The sequence below is a fragment of the Megalops cyprinoides genome, chromosome 6, assembly GCF_013368585.1.
Source record: "Megalops cyprinoides isolate fMegCyp1 chromosome 6, fMegCyp1.pri, whole genome shotgun sequence".
In the NCBI taxonomy this organism is placed as follows: Eukaryota; Metazoa; Chordata; class Actinopteri; order Elopiformes; family Megalopidae; genus Megalops; species Megalops cyprinoides.
Window position 1 is genome coordinate 31,389,390 of NC_050588.1, and position 21,376 is coordinate 31,410,765.

The window sequence follows — 21,376 nt, forward strand, 5'->3', positions numbered from 1 at the left end:
GCAAACTGTTGCGCACACACACTCTCACACACACGGACACACAACGGGGTCGTGTAGCACACACAAGGACACACTGGACAGTCAGCCTCAGTCGATCCTTTACCTTCTCTCCTCCCCTCCTGCGCTCTCTTCTCCAGCCCGCCCAGCTCCTCCTAACCGTCTCTATCTCCTCCCCTTTCCCTCCTCCTCCTCCTCCTCCTCCTCGCTCTCTCCTTTCCTCCATCGCTCCACTTCTCTCTTCTTCTGTCTTACACTCCTGCGGTCTCTCACATACTTTTATAGTCTTTCATACGCACAGTTTCTCTCTCTTGCTCTCTTTCTCTCTCGCTCTCTCTCTGTCTCTCTCTCTCTTTTTTCTCGCTCTCTCTTGCTTTCTGTTTGCCTTACTGCTGTTGTGGGTTTCTGTATTGCGCTGTTTTTTTTTTTTTTTTTTTTCTTTTCCACAGAAATGTTTTTTTTTTTTTTTCTTGGTTCAATATATTTATATAAGTGATGTAAGGATTTAAAGAAATCTATATATTCAGTGATTTTTCCAGTGGATAAGTTTCTACCCCTTTTATTCCCTGATTTTCAATCCTTCTCTCCTTGCTCTCCTCCTCTCTCCCAGCCCTCCATCTTCCCCTTCCTCGCTCCCTCTCCTTATTGTGTTTGCGTTTTTCGTTGACAGCTGTGCAGAACGTATCAGAAGTATTTAAAAAGTGCACAATGATTGCATATGTCTACTGTAAATTTTATTTAATCTGTTATTTTTTGTTTGTTTTTAAAAATATAAAAGAGGAGAAAACCCCTTTGTGTGGATCTCTGATGTCTTGGTGTGCGCACGTCGTCTTTACGGGTGAACCCAGACAGGCTGATGGAAGAAGCTTCAGTGGAAAGCTGGTAGGCTGCAGTGGAAGAGGTGTTCTGAAGGCTGACTGGAGATCTGGCATCACGTTGCGTTCTGCGCTAATCACGCAGAACTCGATGAGGCCGCGTGGCTGTTACGAGAATGTTTTTCACTTTTTTTTTTTTTTTTTTCTCCTGTAAAGTGCCATTCGTCTTTGTCATAATTATGACACCAGCTGTGACGATGGTAAAGCCAGCCTTCATAATGTGTGACAGCACTGTGTGGTAGTGATGTTTGACTGTGAGGGTGATGTAGCCGATTGTGCTCTGATGATGATGATGATGGTGAGGAAGAGACTGCGTGTATGGGTTGGGGTGACTGCGCTGTCAGGGAAAGGAAACTGGGCGGGTGTCTGATTTCTCTCCGTCAGCTGTGCGGCACTCTGGGAGCCAGCTGTCCCGAACGCTCACACTGACACACACGCACACACGTTGGGACGCATTGCACAGTCAATCCCCCACCTGTTGGGTCTCCTTCTGGAAAGCGAACTACGTAAAAGGACCAAACAAAGGGGCCGCAAAGTGGTTAGAAAAAAAAAAAAAACAGTCCAGCAGCGTTGATCAGTGGGTGTTTCAGGCTCTGTGGACCATTCCTGAACTGGCCCTCAGAGAAGTAGTAACCTGGTGAGGAACTGGAGCCATTGAGAAGTGTTTCGGTCAGTCACTGTAACTGTGTGCTGTGCTGAGAACTAATGCATGCACATATCTATGTCCATGTCTGTGTGTCTGCCTGAGATTTTGTGTTCAATTCTCAGATAGTATGACTGTCAGATTTAAGTTCAATGGGGAGTTTGTATTACCTGACAGTGATTCTTTGAAGATTAACTTCTCAATGGCTGGCGTTGCCAGGAGATGGTAAGTTCTACGATGTGTACGATGAGACGGAGTAGTTTTTCCTCTGTGCTGTGCCAGAATCGCTCCATTTTTAACCCCGAGGAGATCGAGTTGCTACCCCCAGAATAGATGCCAGTTTGTGAATCTGTAAGTTTGTGTGTGGGTTGTGGAGATGGAAATAACCTCCTCCAGATCGGATTTGGCATGTTTTTTCCACACTGTAGCGTGTCCTGTAACTGTCTCTTCAGGGATTTGTGAATGTCTCATACCTTTTGGCAATCTTTGAACATCAGACTCACTGTTAGGGCTTTTTTTTTTAATGTGGAAAAGAAAGCCTACTTTGGCCATTGAGAGTATTGTTCATTAAGGATAAAAATGTTAACAACAGTAACCAATGAAGCAGGAGCAATTTGTATGTTCATGCAGTAATAAATATTGTCAGAGATAACCATAGTAGTGCTAATCCTACAGAGGGTATGGGCAGCTGCAGTTTTCCTGTCCCCACAGAGCCCTGTACTAAACTGAGGAGACGACTGTGTTGGAAGGCAGTGGAGAGATCACAGTGAACCATGGCCCAGTATGACCAGTGAGTCCCCTCTCCCACTGTTTGTGTGTGTGTGTGTGTGTGTGTGTGTGTGTGTGTGTGTGTGTGTGTCTGTCTCCACTACACTGGCTGACGAAGGACTAGGAGGGATAAGCCTGCCAGCACTGCACCCTGCCCATGGCAATGTTTCCCCCAGCGGTGATCATGGTGTTGCGGAGCTCCACTTTCCCATCTGCTGAGGCTGTACCGGCCGTGCTGCCTCCGAACCATTTTCCACCTCTTTAAATGGCTGTATCTTCCATGTTATAGATGTCACCTCTGAGCTGGTTGGTCTGTCTGAGCCTGCACCTTCCTCTTGGTGTCCTGGTGGTAGAGCTAAATTGCCTCGTCCGCAGGCACTGTCTTTGTTTCTTGTAATGCATGTTAGTTCTGGTTGTATGGCTGTATGTTTGGTCTTAATTGTTCCTGATCCCATCCCATTGGTCCAAGGCTTAAGGCTCGCAGGGTAGCACACAGGATCAGGGCCTTGCTTAGGCTTATTGATGTGCTAGTTGTTCTTCTAATTTTGCTCAGAGCCAATCATCTGCTAAAGGAAGTGCTTGCCCTTGTCTTTATGATATGGTTTTCTCTAGAGTGAATCCTGTATCAAAGATATTTAAACTAGCCTACAGTACAGTGCTTTATGTAGCTGATGGCCACAGGCTGGGATAAAATGGAAGAGGAAAAGGAAAAAAAAAGGACTTAAACATTAGTAATTTTGGTGCCCATGCTGTGTGTGGCAGCCCTCACCTTTCTGTTCATTTCAAGGGAAAATGCATGACATGCTTTGACAAGGAGAGTCACGCATTCTAGGCCAAGTGTGCAACCGTATTGGGACTGTGAGTGGCAGCTGACAGAATGTCCGGTAAAACAAAGCAGGACACAGCCTGCTCAGATAGCTCCATGTAGCGGGGATGGCTTGTCATTAGTCCAAACATCTGTCTGTCTGTGCCTGTCTGCCCGTCTGTGTATTTTTTGGCAGATGCCTTCATTCAGGACATCTTCCAGAGTGTTTAGGCACAGAGTAAAAATAGTAAATCAAAATTGACTTAGGGTTTTAACAAAGGAGCTGTCAACAGAGCTTTATTGCTCGAAAGCAGTGGAAAATCATCGTAGCTGCAGCGTGAAGAGGAGTGGAAAAAGAAGGTCAATGATGCAGTGACAGAGCGCGTCATGACGAGACGCACGCAGCCATTTAAATACACAGACGCAATATCTGAGATGATATTACAATACACAGACTCTGTCAAGAGTCAGTAGGTTTTATTAGTTCAGTTATATCCGCTTTAGCTTGGTAGGGTATATGTAAGTGTGGATGATTCAGTTTTAAGCAGGGAATGAAAATTTGAGGTTTGTCGTCCTTGTTGTACAAGGATAGCACAATGCATATACTACTAGGCAATAGGCTGTCTATGTAACTGTAAGCTACAATATAAACAGTAATTGCCTTTTGTGTGTGCCCTGGTTGGGCTCTGAGTGTTTTTCTGATTATTTCAACAGCTTATATTAGGTTTCAAGAGTTTAAAGAGTATCCGCTGTATTTCTAATATAATTTTCAGTTGTAGTGAAGGCTGTTTCCATCAGGACAAGATCTGGTTGCTCCCAGATGCAACAAGATGATATCTAATTTAACTCAAATAAATTAAACGGTTTGAGAAGTCGGCCTCTGTGTCTGGACTGTGTTGGTGTTATGCTGAGAGGTTATGGGTGTGTACCCTGTCCTGAATGTGCATAGGATTGTCTGTATACAATTGTGATGCTAAGCTCACCTGCCTCTCTCCCTGTCTTGCTTGCGCACGCTCTGATATATCGGGATATTGCAGGCTGGATGATAAGGATTCCCTGGATATCCATGACAACCCACCAGCCCCAGACAATGTCGTGAAGGAGGAGGACAACACGGTGAGTCACCCCAGATCTCGACCAATCGGCAGCGCTCCCTGCAGATGGCCGCGTGAACAGCAGAAATGAACCGGAGGTCAGGCGTGATTGGATACCCATTTAGACCCGTACCAGAATCAAAGTGAAGCCATGGTGTCAAAGTGTGTTTCTCACACACACACACACACACACACACGCACACGGCGTTGAGCTTTAGTCCAGTTTGGCAGGGCTCAGTGACTGACACCGCTCCTAAATATAATGCGCAGCATAGACTCTTCCCATTAGTTGCAGCTGAGAGTTTTATGTGTCTCTGTTCGGGGCTATTTTAAGAGCCTCCTAATTCCCGAGCTGTGACTGCTGGAGTGTGTGTATGTGTGTGTGTGAGAGAGAGAGTGTGGCTGTGTGTGTGGGTGTCTGTTTCTCCCTCTGTGTGTGTGTGTGTGTGTGTGTGTGTGTGTGTGTAAAATTGAGGGACTTGGGGAGGGAGCGAGGTAATTAATACAAATTAAGACTGGCAGTCTCGATGGAGGAATTTGGTCTGAGGGAGGATGGAAATAGACCGAGAGACAGAAAGAAAGATGGACAGGTGAGAGAAAGAGTAAGAGAGCTTTGGATTCAGAGAAGATGAGCTGATGCTCAGGGCATTACCAGCAACGATAGGATTGCTCCTTTTTGTTACCCCCATTTTAAACACGAGGAAGAATGAGGAAGATTCCTCAGGTAAGGTGTGTGTCTGCTGCTGTGGGTGCTGTAGATTGTTATTGCCATGTTGAGATTGATATTTATTTATTTATTTATTTAGGTTGCCTTCAGTCCATAATACCTACAGTTAGCACAAATAGTTCACTTACCGACACACATTCAAAGAAACAATGAAAAACTGAACTTGGGTCAAAAAAAGAGATCAATTCATATGTTTTTGCTAAATCATATGTCTAGAAATCAAATGAATTAACCTTGGACATCTGTTAGTGTCCAATTGTTTTTGATAATAGGAGAGTGTCAGCAATACAATCTAATGGTTGCCAGGGCCACCAGGTTTGGAGTGGTCTGGAACCTTGCAATTTATCCACTTGTTTCCTTGGCCTTTCTAAGACAGTGTGAAATGTAATTCTCAGTCTAACACTTTGCTGCACAAGCTTGTACTGGACCCTAGAGGTCTGGAATTGTGGTGAGCTGCCCTCTGTGCGTATTTTAAATGGCCTTTTTTATGTCCCAGCTGGACAAAGCCGCTGTTTTTTTTTTTTTTTTTTTTTGAGGCATGTGACATGAAGCAATGTTGAAGTAATGTTGAAGTACATCTAACACATCTGACATGCATTTTCATGAATAATCTGCAGTTAAATCTTGGATGTTCCATTACAGTTCTTCCCTGATATGAAATGTTTTTAATCTCTTGCCAGTCAGACCCTTTCTCTAATAAATTCATGCCTGACTTGCTCTGATTATCTCAAATTCATTTTATTAATGTAACAGTTAACAGCGAAAGGCAAAGATAAAATGTCAGTGCCTTTGCCAATTTGTCGCTTACTGTTTGAAAGTTACATGAGTTTGTCCATGTTGAATATTTCAGCGTTCATCATGCCGTTTGTGCATAGCGCATCAGTGAAGTAAAATGCTAACATATTAGCTGTAGCTGCGTATCATGGTACGCAGACGACTAAATTCTTCAAAAGATATCATCTGAAGGAAGAGTGAAATCTGCTGAGGCTCATAAAACAGAAGAGATTAAAAATCCCCAAAATGCATATGAGAAAAGAGACTAGAGAAAAATCCTAATTGGTGCTCAGACAATTAAAATAGAACGTCCGCAGCTGGAGAAGGGCGTTCTGAATTTGGAGGCTCCTAAGGGTTTCGGGAGAACAGGCTGAAACCTCTACCAATTCCGCTGTTAGACGGCAGGAGAGGCTATTCCAGCAGCGACTGTCAAACTCTGCAAGCCTCTCACGGAAGATTGGGCCTCTTTCATATGAAGAGTCTTTCAGGGTAATGGACTCGCACAAATGCCATGCTCGCCTCTCTCAGGCACTCAATCTACCATGTCCTCACATCACCCTATCTTTAACTGCTGTGTGCTCACCTAAGCCTGTCTGCCTCCCACACGCTCGTCCCTTCCCTGTCACATCGCCGCTGTCACCCTCCGTGTCCGCAGCGTAAATTCAGCCCCCCCCCCCCCACTCGACAAACTTCACAGGCGCAAAGGACAAATGCTCTGTCGTCGGGTATTTTTATTTGTTGTTGACCCGGGTGGCCGTAACTCTGTCCCTCTCCCTCCAGGTGTATTTCATCTACGATGAAGAGGTGGAAGAGGAGGAGAAGGAGGAGCCGCCGGCCCCGGAGCCTGTCAAGCTGGTGAATGACAAGCCGCACAAGTTCAAGGACCACTACTGCAAGAAGCCCAAGTTCTGCGATGTCTGCGCGCGCATGATTGTCCGTGAGTTCAGCTCCGTCCGATTCAAAACGCAACTCAGAGTGGGGTAGTGCAGTGCAGCACAGTGCAGTGACATGCACCAATAACGTCAATATATTGTGCACTGCTGAGCTGAGTCAGATTAATCATCTAGTGACCGCATGCAGCACATTGTATGGTACAGTAATGTACATTCTCCGATTCAAAATTTTATGTCAGTGTCACATATTCTCCTCTTCCTCTTTCTCAGATTTCAAATTCAGAAAAAAAATAGTTACTTAACAATTCATGGTTATCATTATTTAGCAATGAACAGTGCTGTTAAATCATGGTTACAAGAACAATAATTTACATTAGTGCCACTAATTTGCATCAGTAATGTCAAGTTTGTCTACGTAAGTAAGAAGCAGAAAATATAAAAAGATAACACAATATCTCACATTCACTCACTCACTCTCTCCATTGTTATGCCTCCCTTCAGTTAATAACAAGTTTGCTCTGAGGTGCAAGAACTGCAAGACCAACATCCACCACCAGTGCCAGTCCTACGTGGAGTTCCAGAGATGCTTCGGCAAAATTGTGAGGAAAAACAGCGACACACAAGTGTGCTTCTTCACGCTGTGTACCTGATACACAAAGTCTTAATAATGTACAGTACACATGGTGGCGTAAACAAACGAAATAGGTCTGGCTTCATGCTGCTGTACGTCTTACAGTCCTACATCACTGAGACAGCAGTGCTGTAATAGAATTGGTGGCAGTGACAGGAACTACTGGTTATCACTACTGGGGAGATGCACAAACAACACATCTAGCATACCTAAAATTAGCAATACCTCTAAATGCTTAATATAGCGTATATATTGTATTTTGCGTACATTACACGTAGGCATGAGTAAATCATTATCACAACACATTAAATACTGCCAACAATGTAGACCTAGTTTTTCATGTAATATTACCAAAAAATACTTTCTAAAAATGTACAGGCTGCTAATATCTGTAATCGGTTAATGTTCAAGAACATGACATTCGATGCTCAGAACATGACAGCCAAAATCCAAGTCTACCTGGCTCCTCATCCCTGTGGATCCATATGGTGTTGGAGGTAGGTGTCTCGGCTGGCAAAGAGACAGATGAAGAAGGTGACATGGTGGCAAGGCGGTAATTTAGAGAGTCGTGGCGTCAGTCTGACAGCTCTCGTGCACGCTTCCAGTTCGGTACATTTCAAAGTCTTCCTGGGCGGCATTTTCTGATACCGACACTCGCATACAGCGATGCTCTGCTCATACGAAAATCAAAAATTCCTGAAGGCTACATAAAACATGGTTCACCAAGATGGACAGCAATAACTTCACACTGTCACTCACACTGTTTTTGTTCATAAAATATACAAGATAGGGTAGCCAGAAAGATGGTATTTCCCAAAGATTGTCACCAGACTAGAAACCTAAAATAACTGCAGACTGCCTAAACTGCAACAATGTGCTGACCAGGAGAAAGGCGTTCACTGCTTGAACACAGCTGCTCTTAGTCAGAGACCATCCAGTTGTTCTGGGCCATGAGTGTATTTACTGACCTTCACTGTGCTCCCAATAAAAACCAATCCATTTATTTAAGAGCAGTGAATCAACATACAATCTGCCCAATTGATTAAAAAAAGGCTTTGATTAAAATACCCATATAAATATGAAAAAAGTAGCATATATGTCCAATATACAGTTAAAAACAACACAAATTTATCTACTTTATTGTGGGTATCAGTTCATTCAGACATTACTCAGTGCACCTCCCGATGTAAACAAATTAAGATTTGAATAACTATGTGAAATATGTATCACTTTTTATATCTACATTTTGTTCTGTGCATTTGGATGTCCCATTTCCTTTCTATGAATGTTTACTCTTTTCAATTATTGTATTTACTGAAGTATGTACCTGGTTAGTCACCAGATATGGTCATCCAAAATCTCACTCTAGCCATTATCTATGATATTGACACTGTGATGTAAATGCATGGTGCTTCTCAGTTTTAGCATAGCATGAACAAGGTTCTGTAAGTGAACTGTGAGTTTGTGCTCTGTCACATACTCATCCTTATGCATAGGACATGCACAGGCAGATCTGGGGGTGTTAGTAACTTGGACACAATGACCTGTGCTCATGAATAGAGAATTAAAGAAGCTTTGTGTGACTTCTGAAACTCTGTATTCCTGGGAGTTATGGCCAACTGTTATTGGCAGCAGTATGATGTAGTGGTAAGGAGCAGGGCTTATAGACCGAAAGGTTGCTGGTTCAGTTCCCTGCAGGAGCACTGCTGTTGTATCCTTGGACTAGGTACTTAACCCAGAATTGCCTCAGTAAATGCCCAGCTGTATAAATGGATAGCATGTAAGAATTGTAGCCTATGTAAGTCACTCTGGATAAGATAATGTAATGTAATATGATCTGTATAGCGTATAGTCAAAGCATCCTCCCTCTCTCTCCCTCCATCTCTGCTGATTGTAGCCTCCTGGCTTCCGACGAGCCTACAGCTCCCCTCTCTACAGCAGTCAGCAGAACGCCACCGTCAAGGAGCTTCTGCCCTTCTGTGAGTCATGGCAGCGGCCTGCTCTTAGCTCATCCAGTTTAGCGGAAACGACGCCGTCCTCTCCTTAACCTCCGCTCTGCCTTCTCCTCCTCCTCCTCCTCCTCCTCCTCCTCCTCTCTGCAGCCCAGTCCAACCGCACCGACCCTGTGTTCGAAACGCTGCGCGTCGGGGTCATCATGGCCAATAAGGAGCGCAAGAAGGGATCCGAGGACAAGAAGAATGTGAGTGTGGCTTGGCCGGGAGGGGGCTGTGCTTGGTTGCAATGAAGATGCAGTGCCAGTCAAAGGTCTGGGCACACCTGATTAAGATAATGGGAAAACATGCAATCAAAGACATTTTGATCTAAAGACTTGTGCTTAAATGCGTGAAATTTAGACAGATATAAATAATGAAGTTGCTGCCTATGCACAAATTTCTATCCAACAAAATCTTTCATTTAAAAAAAAATATTTTGGTTATTTTGAAGAATCTAAAATGTAAGATAGTTTTGATTTGTTTCTAACATTTTTTTTTGGTCACTGCATAATTCCATTTGTGTTATTTCATAGTTTTGATGATTTTACTATTATTCTAAAATGTGGAATATAGTAAAAATGAAAACAGAAAAGTGTGTCCACTGTAAGTTTATGCGGCAGTGGCATTCGTGGTGATCAGTGACAGGTCTAAGTCCTGCCTGGAGCTGAACTGAAGAGACTAGAGCCCTCTGCTGGACTGCTCGGGTGCCTGCCAGCTGTCTGTGCCGTGCATTCTGCAGTAGAATCAGGTGGAAGTGCTCACATAATGCCCCTCTTTTTAAGGGTCTCTTCCTCTTAATATCTAACTGTCAGGAGAGAGAGAAAGTAGCTCTTTCTGAATGTCTCATTTTGACTGGCTTAACTGCTGTGACACTCTGTCTTTCCTCTCCCTGGTAGATGATGATGATGATGATGGAGGAGGAGGAAGCCCAACAGCCCAAACCTGAGGAAGGGGGAGGGGAGGGCGGTGAGTGAGGGTGCGACTTTGAATCCAAGGGTATTGTTACTCATGAACGATTGAGTGCAGATAGACGTAACTGAACATGCAGGTTGGCTCAGATAGCGAGCCATCCCCTCTGAGTGAATGAATTGGGGATGGTGTTCCCAAGTCTTCTTTAAATAAGTGAGAAGAGTTCTGTGTTTATGCTGAACCCGGGGCTGCCACATGGCATGTGTATGAAGAGTCTCACCTCAGCATGATTGCACCTTGTAATGACTCGTGTTACTTGCGTCTTGCGTTTTCCCAGCAAACCCTGAGGGGGACAAGAAAGGAGACAAAGCTACTGCTGATGACAAGGTGAGAGGGATGCCGACATGAAAATTGCAGCTTGACGGGGAAAGCGCAACGGATGATGGTTATTATGACAGTGCTGATGATGATGGTGATGGTGATAACAGTGATTATCATTATGGCACTGCTGATATTTGTGATGACTGTGATCACGTTTATGGTGACAGCGATGATCCTGTCAATGAATCATACTGTATGATCATTTTTATGGTGATGGTGATGCCGATGATGACGATAGTAATGCTATCTATAAATAATTTGGATGTGTCAGAATAAGAAACCCCAGCCTGGGAAGCTTGGAGTGTTCTCGCAGTCACACTACTATCTGGCTCTGTACCGCTTCAAGGCCGTGGAGAAAGATGACCTGGACCTCCAGTGAGTCCTTATCTCCTTTCCCATCACTCTGCTTGTATACCTACCTCTCTGTGTCTGTCTGCAATCAAGTACCTGGAAATCTTTAGGACTGTCAATATTTAAACATTTCACCTGTTGTATTTTTAGGGCAGACAGTTTTCCTGCCTTTCTCTTTGCATTGCTCTTTTACTGTCTGATCTGTATAGGATTTAAATAATGTGTGCATGTGCGTGCGTGCGTGTGCGCGCATATCTGTGTTTGTTTTTCAGTCCAGGGGACCGGATCACAGTAATTGATGACTCTAACGAGGAGTGGTGGAGGGTAAGTCTTCGCTATATGCATGTTGCAGAACACACCCAGTTGGAGCAGTTGACCAGCACCATCTCAAGGTCCTGTGACTCCATGACGTCAAGGCCGTGTCTATTGTGTCATTGTCATTTGTGTATGTCACCGATGGATGAGGACTAATTAATTTTTACGATGACTGCTTATTTCATCCGTGTGTCTCTTCTCACCTCAGTGTCATTGACCTCAGGTCAGTGTGGCAGATGTGAGTGCTGTTGGCTTTCCGTTTCGGTAACAGCTGTCGCTGTGTTTGCCCAATCTGTGTCTGGCGTCTGATTCAGGGTAAGATTGGCGAGAAGGCCGGCTTCCTGCCAGCCAATTACATCATCAGAGTGCGCGCTGGCGAGCGGGTGTTCAAGGTGACGCGCTCCTTTGTGGGGAACAGAGAGATGGGACAGATCACCCTGAAGAAAGACCAGGTCAGTACAGTGTTCAGGCCATCAGGTGTGATCAGGAAACCTAAGACAGTCTTCAGTATGTATATTCAGATATACTGCATATGCATGCATGTATGTGTTTATGTGCAAGGCAAGTTTAAAAGCATATAAGGCGAATTTGTCCATGTAACCAATAAATCATCAACCAAGAGCACATCCTGTCCAAAAAGTTTGAAATGCACCCTGTAATTTTATTTAGTCTGATATGATTTAGTGTGATACAATTGCAATGTGATACAGTGAATCAAATGTGCAATGTGTCACTCAGTATGTGCCACCTTCAATGACCACGCTCCCCCCATCCCCCCACCATTGCAGATTGTAGTGAAGAAGGGAGAGGAGGTGAATGGGTACCTGAAGGTCAGCACTGGACGCAAGCTGGGCTTCTTCCCAGCTGACCTGCTCCAGGAGATCTGAGCCTGTCTGGACCAGAACCAAATTTGCATCGTCAGATCTGCAACTTTCCTAACCATGACTAGAACTGCAGAGCAAATTCAGATTTATTATAAAACTGGTAATACACCACTGAACGTTTGCCTTTAATGTCCACATGCTCAGTAAATTTAACCGCCATCCGCTTATTACTTAGGGAATGCACACACACTTATCTGATCTGGGCTAATGAGATTGGATTGATGCTCAGTTTTGAAATGACAGCATCGATGGACGAGTCAAGCACATTCGTGCTTCGTGTGCAGCACCGACGAACCCAAACAAACCAAACGAATATCACTGTCGCAAATGAACTGTGTAAAGGCTTTCCACTCCATCGCTGATCTGAATGCAGGCGTGCAGCTCTGGGAAGCGTTTGCCCAGCCCCGCCTCTTCCTGCGGCTGTGTGAAGGAGTTGCGCTTGCGTGTGTGTGTGTGTGTGTGTGTGTGTGTGTGTGAGTGTGAGCACTCGCCCTGTATGGCGTGTTCCGGGGGGGGCGGCGGAGGAGGTCAGGGCACACTTCTTTTTTTAACCACCTCATCAAAGGGCGCAGAAACCGGGCGGCTCTCTGACAGTGCTCCCTGCTCCAGCTCCCCCTGTTCACTAGCAAGAGCGCAGACGCACACACAGCAGCGCTGTCAAGACAGCCCAAGCCTCGGCGCTAACGCATCTCAGTGACACAAATATGATTGGATTGGATGTCTGGCTCTTAATTAATGCCAAGTGACAAATGAGCTGTCTTAATTGGAGATCTGTTATGTTCATTAACGACATGACATGTGCTGTTCTGAGAATGATCTTATATGAGGGTGAAGTTTTCCTTCTTATGTGAACATGTCTGTATTCCCTAGTCTGTGTATGTGTGTGTGTGTGTGTGTGTGTGTGTGTGTGTGTGTGTGCGCTTTGCCCGCAATGCTCTGGCTCCCCTCTCTGTCCCGAATGCCACCCTGCCAATAACGGAACAAAAGCCGGTGACTACCAATAAGTATTCATCTTCTGGGTTCTGGATTTGGTTCATCCACTTTACATAATCCTGTATTTATTTGCCACATTTGCTGTGTGTTTGTTCTTGCTGTCACAAACACTGTTTCACCTCCGGAGGCTCAGACATGTTAGAAATGTAGTGTTAGAAGTGCGGGGTTTGCCTGTGACTGAACCAAGTGCCTTATGTACAAAGCCGGAGGAGGAGGAGGAGGAAGAGTCCCGAGGCAGAGACGGGGATCTGCAGTGCTGTGATGCTCCGGCCCTGCGCTGCGCTGTTGCTGCTCCGGTGTGTTTGTGTTACTGTACCGCTGCTCTGGCTGAGACCTGGGCCTCAACCCGCAATAAAAACTGCTTTTCTTTTGCCATACGTTTCTTGTTGCATTTCGTGAGCTTCGACCAGCATACAGCCACATGAGCGACTGCTGTCACCCCCCGTGCCCCCCCCGACCCTGCTCCTGCCACCGCTGTGCATGCAGCGCAGAGGGGGCCAGCGATCACCACACAGACACCCTTCCGAAATGCGTTACACTAGCCAGTCAAGCCCTGAGTTCACATATTCATTCCTAAAGTTTGAGTTGGCGTGAGGCAACTAAACAACTGGGTCCAATGGGACATCCGCTCTCACGGTGCTTGGATGGCACGGACCAAGCCCTGGCTCTGGACTCTCAAACCTCAGACCGGTTACGCATGCGTCTGCCCTGTGGCCGCAGCAGAACGACCCTGCCCATGTCCGGGGCTCTTCAGCATGGTCTGCAGCACAAATCAAAGGCAATGGCCTGATGATGCTTTGCTTTCTGAGTGTGGATAAGGATAAAAGTTTTGTAAGTTTTGTAACAGTAAGTTAACATACAGGAAGTAAGCTCACCCTCCCCATATCAAAAGGAGATGGAACCTGTTTTTATGCTTATTTCACAAGGAGTGGGACCTGTTTTTTTCCCCCTCATTAGAAATCTGCATCAGTTTTGATGCACCCTGAAAAGTTTGAGCTGTTATTAGTGCAGATGTTTTCCCTGTTGATTTGCTTTTTAAGTGCATGTAATCCATTGGTCCTGTGGAGAAATTCCTCAATGTCCAGTCGAAGGAACAGGGCACACAAGGCGTGTATTGGAGCAGTGGACTGTGGATATAGATTCAGTTCCCAGGTAGACTATGATGTGCACAGGTCTGTTAGGTGTGTCTGCTCTACAAGCATAACATATGTACTGTAATTTAATTGGACGTCTACAAAGGTACTGGCATTGTCTTCACTCTCATGAGTCCTATACAGGTCGCCACCAAGGTTCTGAAGGGCACAATTCTTAGGTAACTTCCCTTCTAAGCTGGCCTATTTTTCCCATGTGCATGCAAATGAATTGATTTATAAGATTGTGATTTATTATGTGGCGACTGATTTCTTCAATGCTATGGACACATTTTGTTTTACCACTGATGTCAAAAGTTTTGTGATGTGTGAGGTGCATCAGTGAGCTGGATATTTCGACCAAAGTCCCTGTACTGTTTAGTCTGCTCAGTTCTAAGGATTTAAATAGAATTTTCTATGACTGATTTGAAGGACTGTCTCTGCCCCTTTATGGAGTGAACTGAGAGTGTGAGTGTCCGGGTGACAGAATGCTGCTTCTCCCAGGAGTGACTGGCTCCGGTTTTAATGAAGTGCTGAGTGGGGATGGACAGAAACAGGTGGCCTAGCCCTTTCTCTCTCAGTCTGTCCTGTCATTGGCAACTGGGCTACGGCTACTGTATGGACTATGTTGATGTAAGCATGATTTCATCTGGGCTCTCACTAGTCTTAAGGAGCAAATAGACCTGACATGAAGTTTTGGTATGCGCAGCAACGTTATCATTCACATCTATTAACTCTGTTGTTTGGAAGTAGACAGGAACACACGTACACACCCACATCCGCTGACAGAGAGCGCAGCGGAATACAAAGTGAACTCATATTCAAAACCCCTTCTTCCCATCCCTGTTGACTGTCAGAAATGGGCAGGAAGTTGACACAGATAGCTGCTTGACTGGAGGACAGAAGCACCCTTTCAGAAACGGGTCACTTCCCCTCTGAAACAGCTGGCACTGTAATTGCCTAAGACAGAGAGACTTGAAGGAGAGACAACAGATCTGCCTTGTCATTGCTGACCCGTGACCCCGCGCTGTCCTGGCATTTTGGCTGGACAGAAGGCGGGAACGTGGAAAAGGTACAATAAATGGCAAATCTGTCATATCTGCTCCATATAGAATATACTATGAATACACCTGGGAAGATAGCACACCTTTAATCCCAGAATGCTTCTTATTAGTGCCACAAGTGTTGTTGTTTAGTATTTAAATGAATTGTGAATAACAGATTTACTATTATAAAAATCAAAGATGAAAATAGGGATCATAGCAGACTCTATATTAAGGACTGATTCTTTATCTAGTGCCATCATCTCTGGTTGTACCCAAGAATTAAATTCTATACTAAATTCTATAGTCTTACTGTCAGTCTAAAACAGAAAAAACTGTTAAAGAACCAATGGCAATTATGGCAGTAAAATTTGAAAATAATCTTTACATATTTGAGGCCCATTAGAAATAGAAGCGATGCATTAGAGATTCTTAACCACCAGAGGTCCCCATCGCACCTAATTTCTGATGGCTGCTGGAAGAACCTGTAAACCAGTGACGTGCATTAATACTTACTTTGAACAGAAGGGGGCGTCAGTGCTCCCTGAGTGAAAACTTATACAGAAAATATGAGGATATCTATCTCTCTATGGAAATATATTTCTATGTGTACAGTATGTTGTCTTGCTGAGACTATTGTCTCGCTTTTACTTTTTTGACTGAGCTGTAAATGCCCATCCATTCACCATATCTTAAGATCTTTTTATTAAATGGCCTGAAAAATTAAATACGTGTTCATACTGACTCCTATTGGCACACAGTGCAACTCAGCCCTCACTTGATTATCTTGTCATCGGTGCCCCAAGACTGACCCATCTGTTGTGTTATTTCGTTGGACTGTTTCGGCCCGAGAGCAGAAACGACATGGGGTGTGATCCAGATTGAGTGACCTGTTGCCCTGGCGGGTCTTTTCGTTGGCCGCGGCCACTTGGTCACCCCGCTCGCTCGCTCTCCCTCACCCTTGACAGATGTCTCCCTGCTTCTCAGCCCCATGCTCCTCATTCACACTCCGGTTAACGCCGGTCATTCTGCCGTACTGTGAGCCCCTTCTTCTGGTCACTTCTTGGCCTCGGTGCGGGAGACAGCCAGTCTGAGTCATGGAGGAAAGAGTAAGTATGAAAGGAAGAACCAGGGGGTGCTCTGGCTGAGAATGAAACAGGTTAAACAAGGTGAGACCTGAGAGAGAGAGAGAGGGTGTGGGGACAAATTAAAGACTATAGGGCGGCGCGTCATTCATAAAAAAACCAATCACAGTTAAAGCAACTCGACCTGTAATTGCAACGAAAGGCAATCCCGTATAACAGGAAGATAGGGAGGGGGGAGCTTGTATACTGACTGCCATGGCAGCCTCCACCATTCTTTTTTGTATTAGAGTCCACTCCAGGTGAGTGCATGGCCCAGCTCTGAGCAAAAGCCCTCTCTCACGCCAAAGCCACTGGAGGTCAGGGGTCCTGCTGTCTGTGTGCAACTTTTCCACCTTTGCTGTCCACAGCCTGGTCCAGCTCAGCATGTTAATCTTGATGCTCTCCACGCAGAATTGAATTAAACGTCCTGCATTCTGAGAAATGCTCACCAAAAAAAGATAAAAGTGTGGTTTTAGACTTTACATAGGGCAAATGTGGTTTAAAAAATACTATAAAAACGACATTATAGGTCTTCTTTGCCTGGCTGAGCAGGTATTGATTTTAGCGCAATGTTTCAAAGACTCTCTTCCTTGCTGTTAATGGTGCTTTCCTTCCAACCTCTCAAAGCAGACAAATGGCATTTAGGCATTTGCGATGCTCAGGGAATACCTTATTTTTAGACATTTTTCCCCCAGTTCTTTGATGCATGTACATACTGTGTGCGTGTGTCTGTGTGTCTGTGTGTCTGTGTGTGTGTGTGTGTGTGTGTGTGTGTCTGTGCATGTGCAACTTTGTGTCTGTGAGTTCATGCAGTAGATCTGAATTTCATGTGAGAGCTTTGGAGCACAAAATGAAAACCCGCTAACATTATTCTTTGGTAATTGTTGAAGAATAACTGCACTTATTGCTTTCCATTTGTCACTGTGGCCAAATTCAGTTACCTCATTTGATTTATATGATTATTTATCTTAGTTATTCATACAATTCAAATGATTCACAGTTCTGATGTTTCCGTGAGGGGGAAAAAAAAATCACGGCGACCAACTGAGTTTGATTAAATGAAAAACCAAGCAATTTTCATATTGGTGTCAGGAATATGTTTGTAATATCATTTCTGTCTCCTGAACATCGGCTTTTAATGAGTGAAAGGGTCAAAGCAGGTGACATCAGAGCTCATTTGGCCTTTGTTGTTAAATAGCGCTGCCATTCTCCCATAGTAGGGTCCTCTCCAGGGTTGGCAGCTCTCCGAACCGGTACACCACGGAAAGGAAGTGCTGTTTGTCACCTCCAGCCATGGAAGGCATGGACTGAGGCTACGCTCACTGAAGGTGAGTATGTGTGTGTGTGTGTGTGTGTGTGTGTGTGTGTGTGTGTGTGTGTGTGTGTGTGTAGGTGTGTGTGTAGGTGCGGGTGCGTGTGTTTGCGTTCATGTATATGAGTGTGCGTGTGTTCGTTCGTGCGTGTGTGTGTGCGTGTTGTTTTAGCTGGGTGCACAAACGCTGAGGTGTAACGGATTATTACACACACACACACCGAATTCAACTTGCAGCAAGGGCTGCTGGAGAGAACACCGCAGGGCTGGGAGCAATTAGACCAGGGGACCTGCACACCTGCACTGGCACTGCCCTGGGGGGAGGAGGCCGGTGACAGGATGAAGGATCATCATCATTATCATTATTTACTTGCTTAGCCCAGGCTGTCTCCAGGGCAGCTTATAATAGAATTCAAGAATTACAATGAGCGCGCTTTCAAAAAGTCAAAAACTGTTACACATATAAAAATGTGTATTAGTTTCTGGGAGAGCGGCGACGTTATGATGCGAGCGCATAAGCGTATGGCCATGAAATGCAATGTGTGCAATGCGTGCTGTCTATGTGCATCAGTACTGGTTGAAACTGACTAGGTATAATGAGAAGAGGGATTTTTTTAACTTATCTAAGGAGATCAGAACTGGAATATGGCAGGGCTGCCATGTGCAGTTTACATGGGTGTCATTTAACAACTGTCCATTGGTGTGTGAGTTGGCTTTAAAATGACATTGACAATAATTGTATTCAAAGAACACAACAACACATTCTAGGCTTTTTGGCCCAGAACCTGCATGTGATGACCGTGACCCAGTCACGGCTGAGTACATTGGGTGTCAGTTGGCCAAACAGATGTACAGTTGTGGTACTGCACACGGACTGGTCCAGTAAGCTGCTGCCTCAGCACGGCTCCCCCACAGGCTGCATGTTCTGATGGGATAATAAAACGGCCCGATGTTGAACAGGGACAAATAATGCAGAGACAATGAGGGGAAATGAGTTAAAAGGGGTCTTAGAAATGAAGTGTATCCAGATGAACAGCGGTGTGGTTAACTGCCTCTGTGCGGCGGAGTGAATGACAATCTCCTCCACTTCATGTGTTGTGCAAGAGATTCTAAATTAGCCTACTTGGTTGAATAAAGGTTCAGCAAATAAGTAATGATATGAATAAATACAAATAAAGACCTTGTGCAGAGCACAATTCAGGGATAGAGCAGCTGGGACAGTACCCATAGATGACCTTTCTGTTTCTGGTGTATTAGTATAAGACCTTTATCTGTCTCGTAGGATTTTTTGAAGATTTTACTGGTAAGGTTTAATGCTAAAGTACAGATACTTTAATACTGAAGACACACAGGTGTTAAGTATTCAGTGTTTGATGCCATTGTGAAATTTGTGATCTTTGGTTTTGACTCTGGCATGCTTACGGCTGTCACCTCTTAGTTATTATTTAAAATAATACATAATGAACAGGTATCCAAAACAATTTGTATATTTGTTTTGCTTGTATCAGCTAAAACAAAGAGTGCATATATCCACGTTGCATTTCAGAATGAAGCATATGTTTTTTATTAGCTAAGAAATGCACTTGAGTGTCTGTTAAAATAAATAACCTGTTATGAAATATATTCCAGTTTACTATACAACAAAATGACAGTGTATGTTTGCATAATGCTTAATTTTGTATATATTATGCATACAAAATATTAAATAATTGAGGGGAGGTAGTTTTAGGAATATTAATAGTAACACTTATGAAATGTTACACTACTCTTTTAAAGCTGGTTTTAATATGCTGCTCTCGGGCAGCTCAGACTCGACACAGGCCCACGCCCACACCTGAGGTCAAGTCCTTGGGGAGGGGCAGGGCCCTGCACCTGTCCCCTGTGATGGCCCCCGCACAGACACCGCGCTTCAAGCGTAGCAGGTTGTGATCGGAGCATCACTCAAGCGGCTGTCCGTCCAGGAGACACGTTTAAGGCCACATTATGCCGTTGGGCCTCAATCACGTCCAGCGCGGGGAAAAAAAAAAATCGATAACGCAGACGAGGAGGTGCACGGGGCAGCTGGGAAGGCGGAGAGAGAAAGCGAAGGAGGAGAGGGCTGCTGATGGAGGGATGAGGAATGAGAACTGAATTTTCCCCCTCTGTCTCCCAGGGCCTCTTTGCTGACTCTGATCTTTGCGAAGCCTCTGTGGAAGGGGGGGGGGGGGGGGGGGGGGGGGGGGGGAAGCAAAGATGAGTGGAAAAAACAGACTCTCCTAGTTAAAGTCCTCCCCACAAAAAGTCAGCGGCCCCCAAACTCACAGAGTGGGACGAGATGCTGTGGAGAGCAGAGCTTTCTCTACAAGGCCAAAAGATTACAAGTACTATTGTTTCTAACCCAGGACAAGAGAGCTCTTTCTCCATTTATCCTCTGGTCTTTATGATTCCGTAAAGCTAGGAACTGCACGGTGTGTACAATTTAATTTGAGCACCGACAGCCCGCTTTGCTTGGTAGCGTACAGGAATCGTTCTGTTAGTTCAAACCCCACATGACTTGAGCACCGAGCACAGCCTTAACTTCTGCTTGTCCTTCACTGGATTCCGAGCATCATCTCCATATGCTGCTGCAGTTACCGACAGCCCGTCAAAGCCACCAGCTGAACATCAACAGCTGAGCTTTGACCCGAATCATCAAAACAAAAAAACAGGAGGCAACCGCCTTAAACTCAGAGCCCCGCTCTTCTCTCCCCCACTCCCCGAACTCAGTGCCCCGCCTTCTCTTCATCTTCTTCTTCTTCATCACCAGCGCGCAGCTCCTGAGTGATAGGATGCTGATGGCGAAGGCTCGCCGATGACAGATGAATGTGACAAGCAGATGGTTTTGGTTGTCGTCTCTTTAATCACAGGGATTCAGCTGGGCGTGAAGGGAGAGCTTTGTCTTGTCAAAGCAACACAAACAGGAAACAAATTAATCCAGAGCGCTTTGCAATAAAACAGAATTTTTTGTTTGGGGGTGGAGGGGGGTGGTGTGAAGGAATGTTGTAGAAAATGGGGATCAAATATTTTGGTAGTAAAGTGTTATCAGCCATTGGGGATAATACTGTATTAATGACACCAATATTGATGTATCATCATTGTTATTTTCATCATCATTACTATTGATTATTATCAGTTGTAACTGTAGTAATAAAATTAACAGTAAACATTGTAACAGCTGGTGTAAAAAAAGCAGTAAAATGTAATAAAACTGGAGACAGATTCTTAATTTTACACGTGGTGATCTTGCAGCGACTGAAATTGTAATGCAAACTTCACAGGTGTGCTAGCCACATGATCGTCTCCTGTTAATGTATGGAAACACATAATCTCATGCTAGGCAAAATAAAATGCATACTCACGCACACACAGAGAAAAGGTGTCTTTAAGTGAGATAGGCAACAGTTCTAAAAAGAAGTGTTAGGGTGAGAGCGGTGTGATAACTAGCAGCTAAGTGATCAGCTCAGCTCAGCATGAAACACTGGGTATCTCTTCACCATGTAAGAGAGAAGGTGCATCTCTGCAGTTGCTCTCTCCCCATTTGCCGGTGTTTGCTACCTCTGGCAGAGAGATTCAACCGGTGATTTCTGTAGTTGTGTAGAGATAAGTGGAGATTATACTCTCATTTCACAGATCCCCTCCAAGTGTACACACACACTCACAGACTCCACATCTTGTCTGCTGCCACTGCCTTAAGTCTCAAGGTTATACTGGCAAG

General features: G+C 44.8%; 1 protein-coding gene across 3 annotated transcripts; it reads left to right on the top strand.

Moving 5' to 3' along the window:
- The first annotated feature begins 1,376 nt into the window (after positions 1–1,376).
- On the top strand, positions 1,377–13,399 carry LOC118779362 (SH3 and cysteine-rich domain-containing protein 3-like). Of its 3 annotated transcripts, none has more exons than XM_036531426.1 (13): positions 1,377–1,541; positions 2,191–2,305; positions 4,126–4,204; positions 6,464–6,620; positions 7,078–7,175; positions 9,105–9,186; positions 9,310–9,407; positions 10,098–10,167; positions 10,448–10,497; positions 10,763–10,866; positions 11,115–11,166; positions 11,472–11,609; positions 11,946–13,399. In XM_036531426.1, the coding sequence occupies exons 2-13, from the start codon at positions 2,289–2,291 to the stop codon at positions 12,042–12,044; spliced, it is 1,044 nt and encodes a 347-aa protein (XP_036387319.1). In that variant the 5' UTR covers positions 1,377–1,541; positions 2,191–2,288; the 3' UTR covers positions 12,045–13,399. The 3 variants fall into 3 exon arrangements, with proteins under 3 accessions (XP_036387319.1, XP_036387318.1, XP_036387320.1); XM_036531425.1 differs by having other exon boundaries at positions 2,227–2,305; XM_036531427.1 differs by having other exon boundaries at positions 1,377–1,509; positions 2,227–2,305.
- Positions 13,400–21,376: the final 7,977 nt, after the last annotated feature.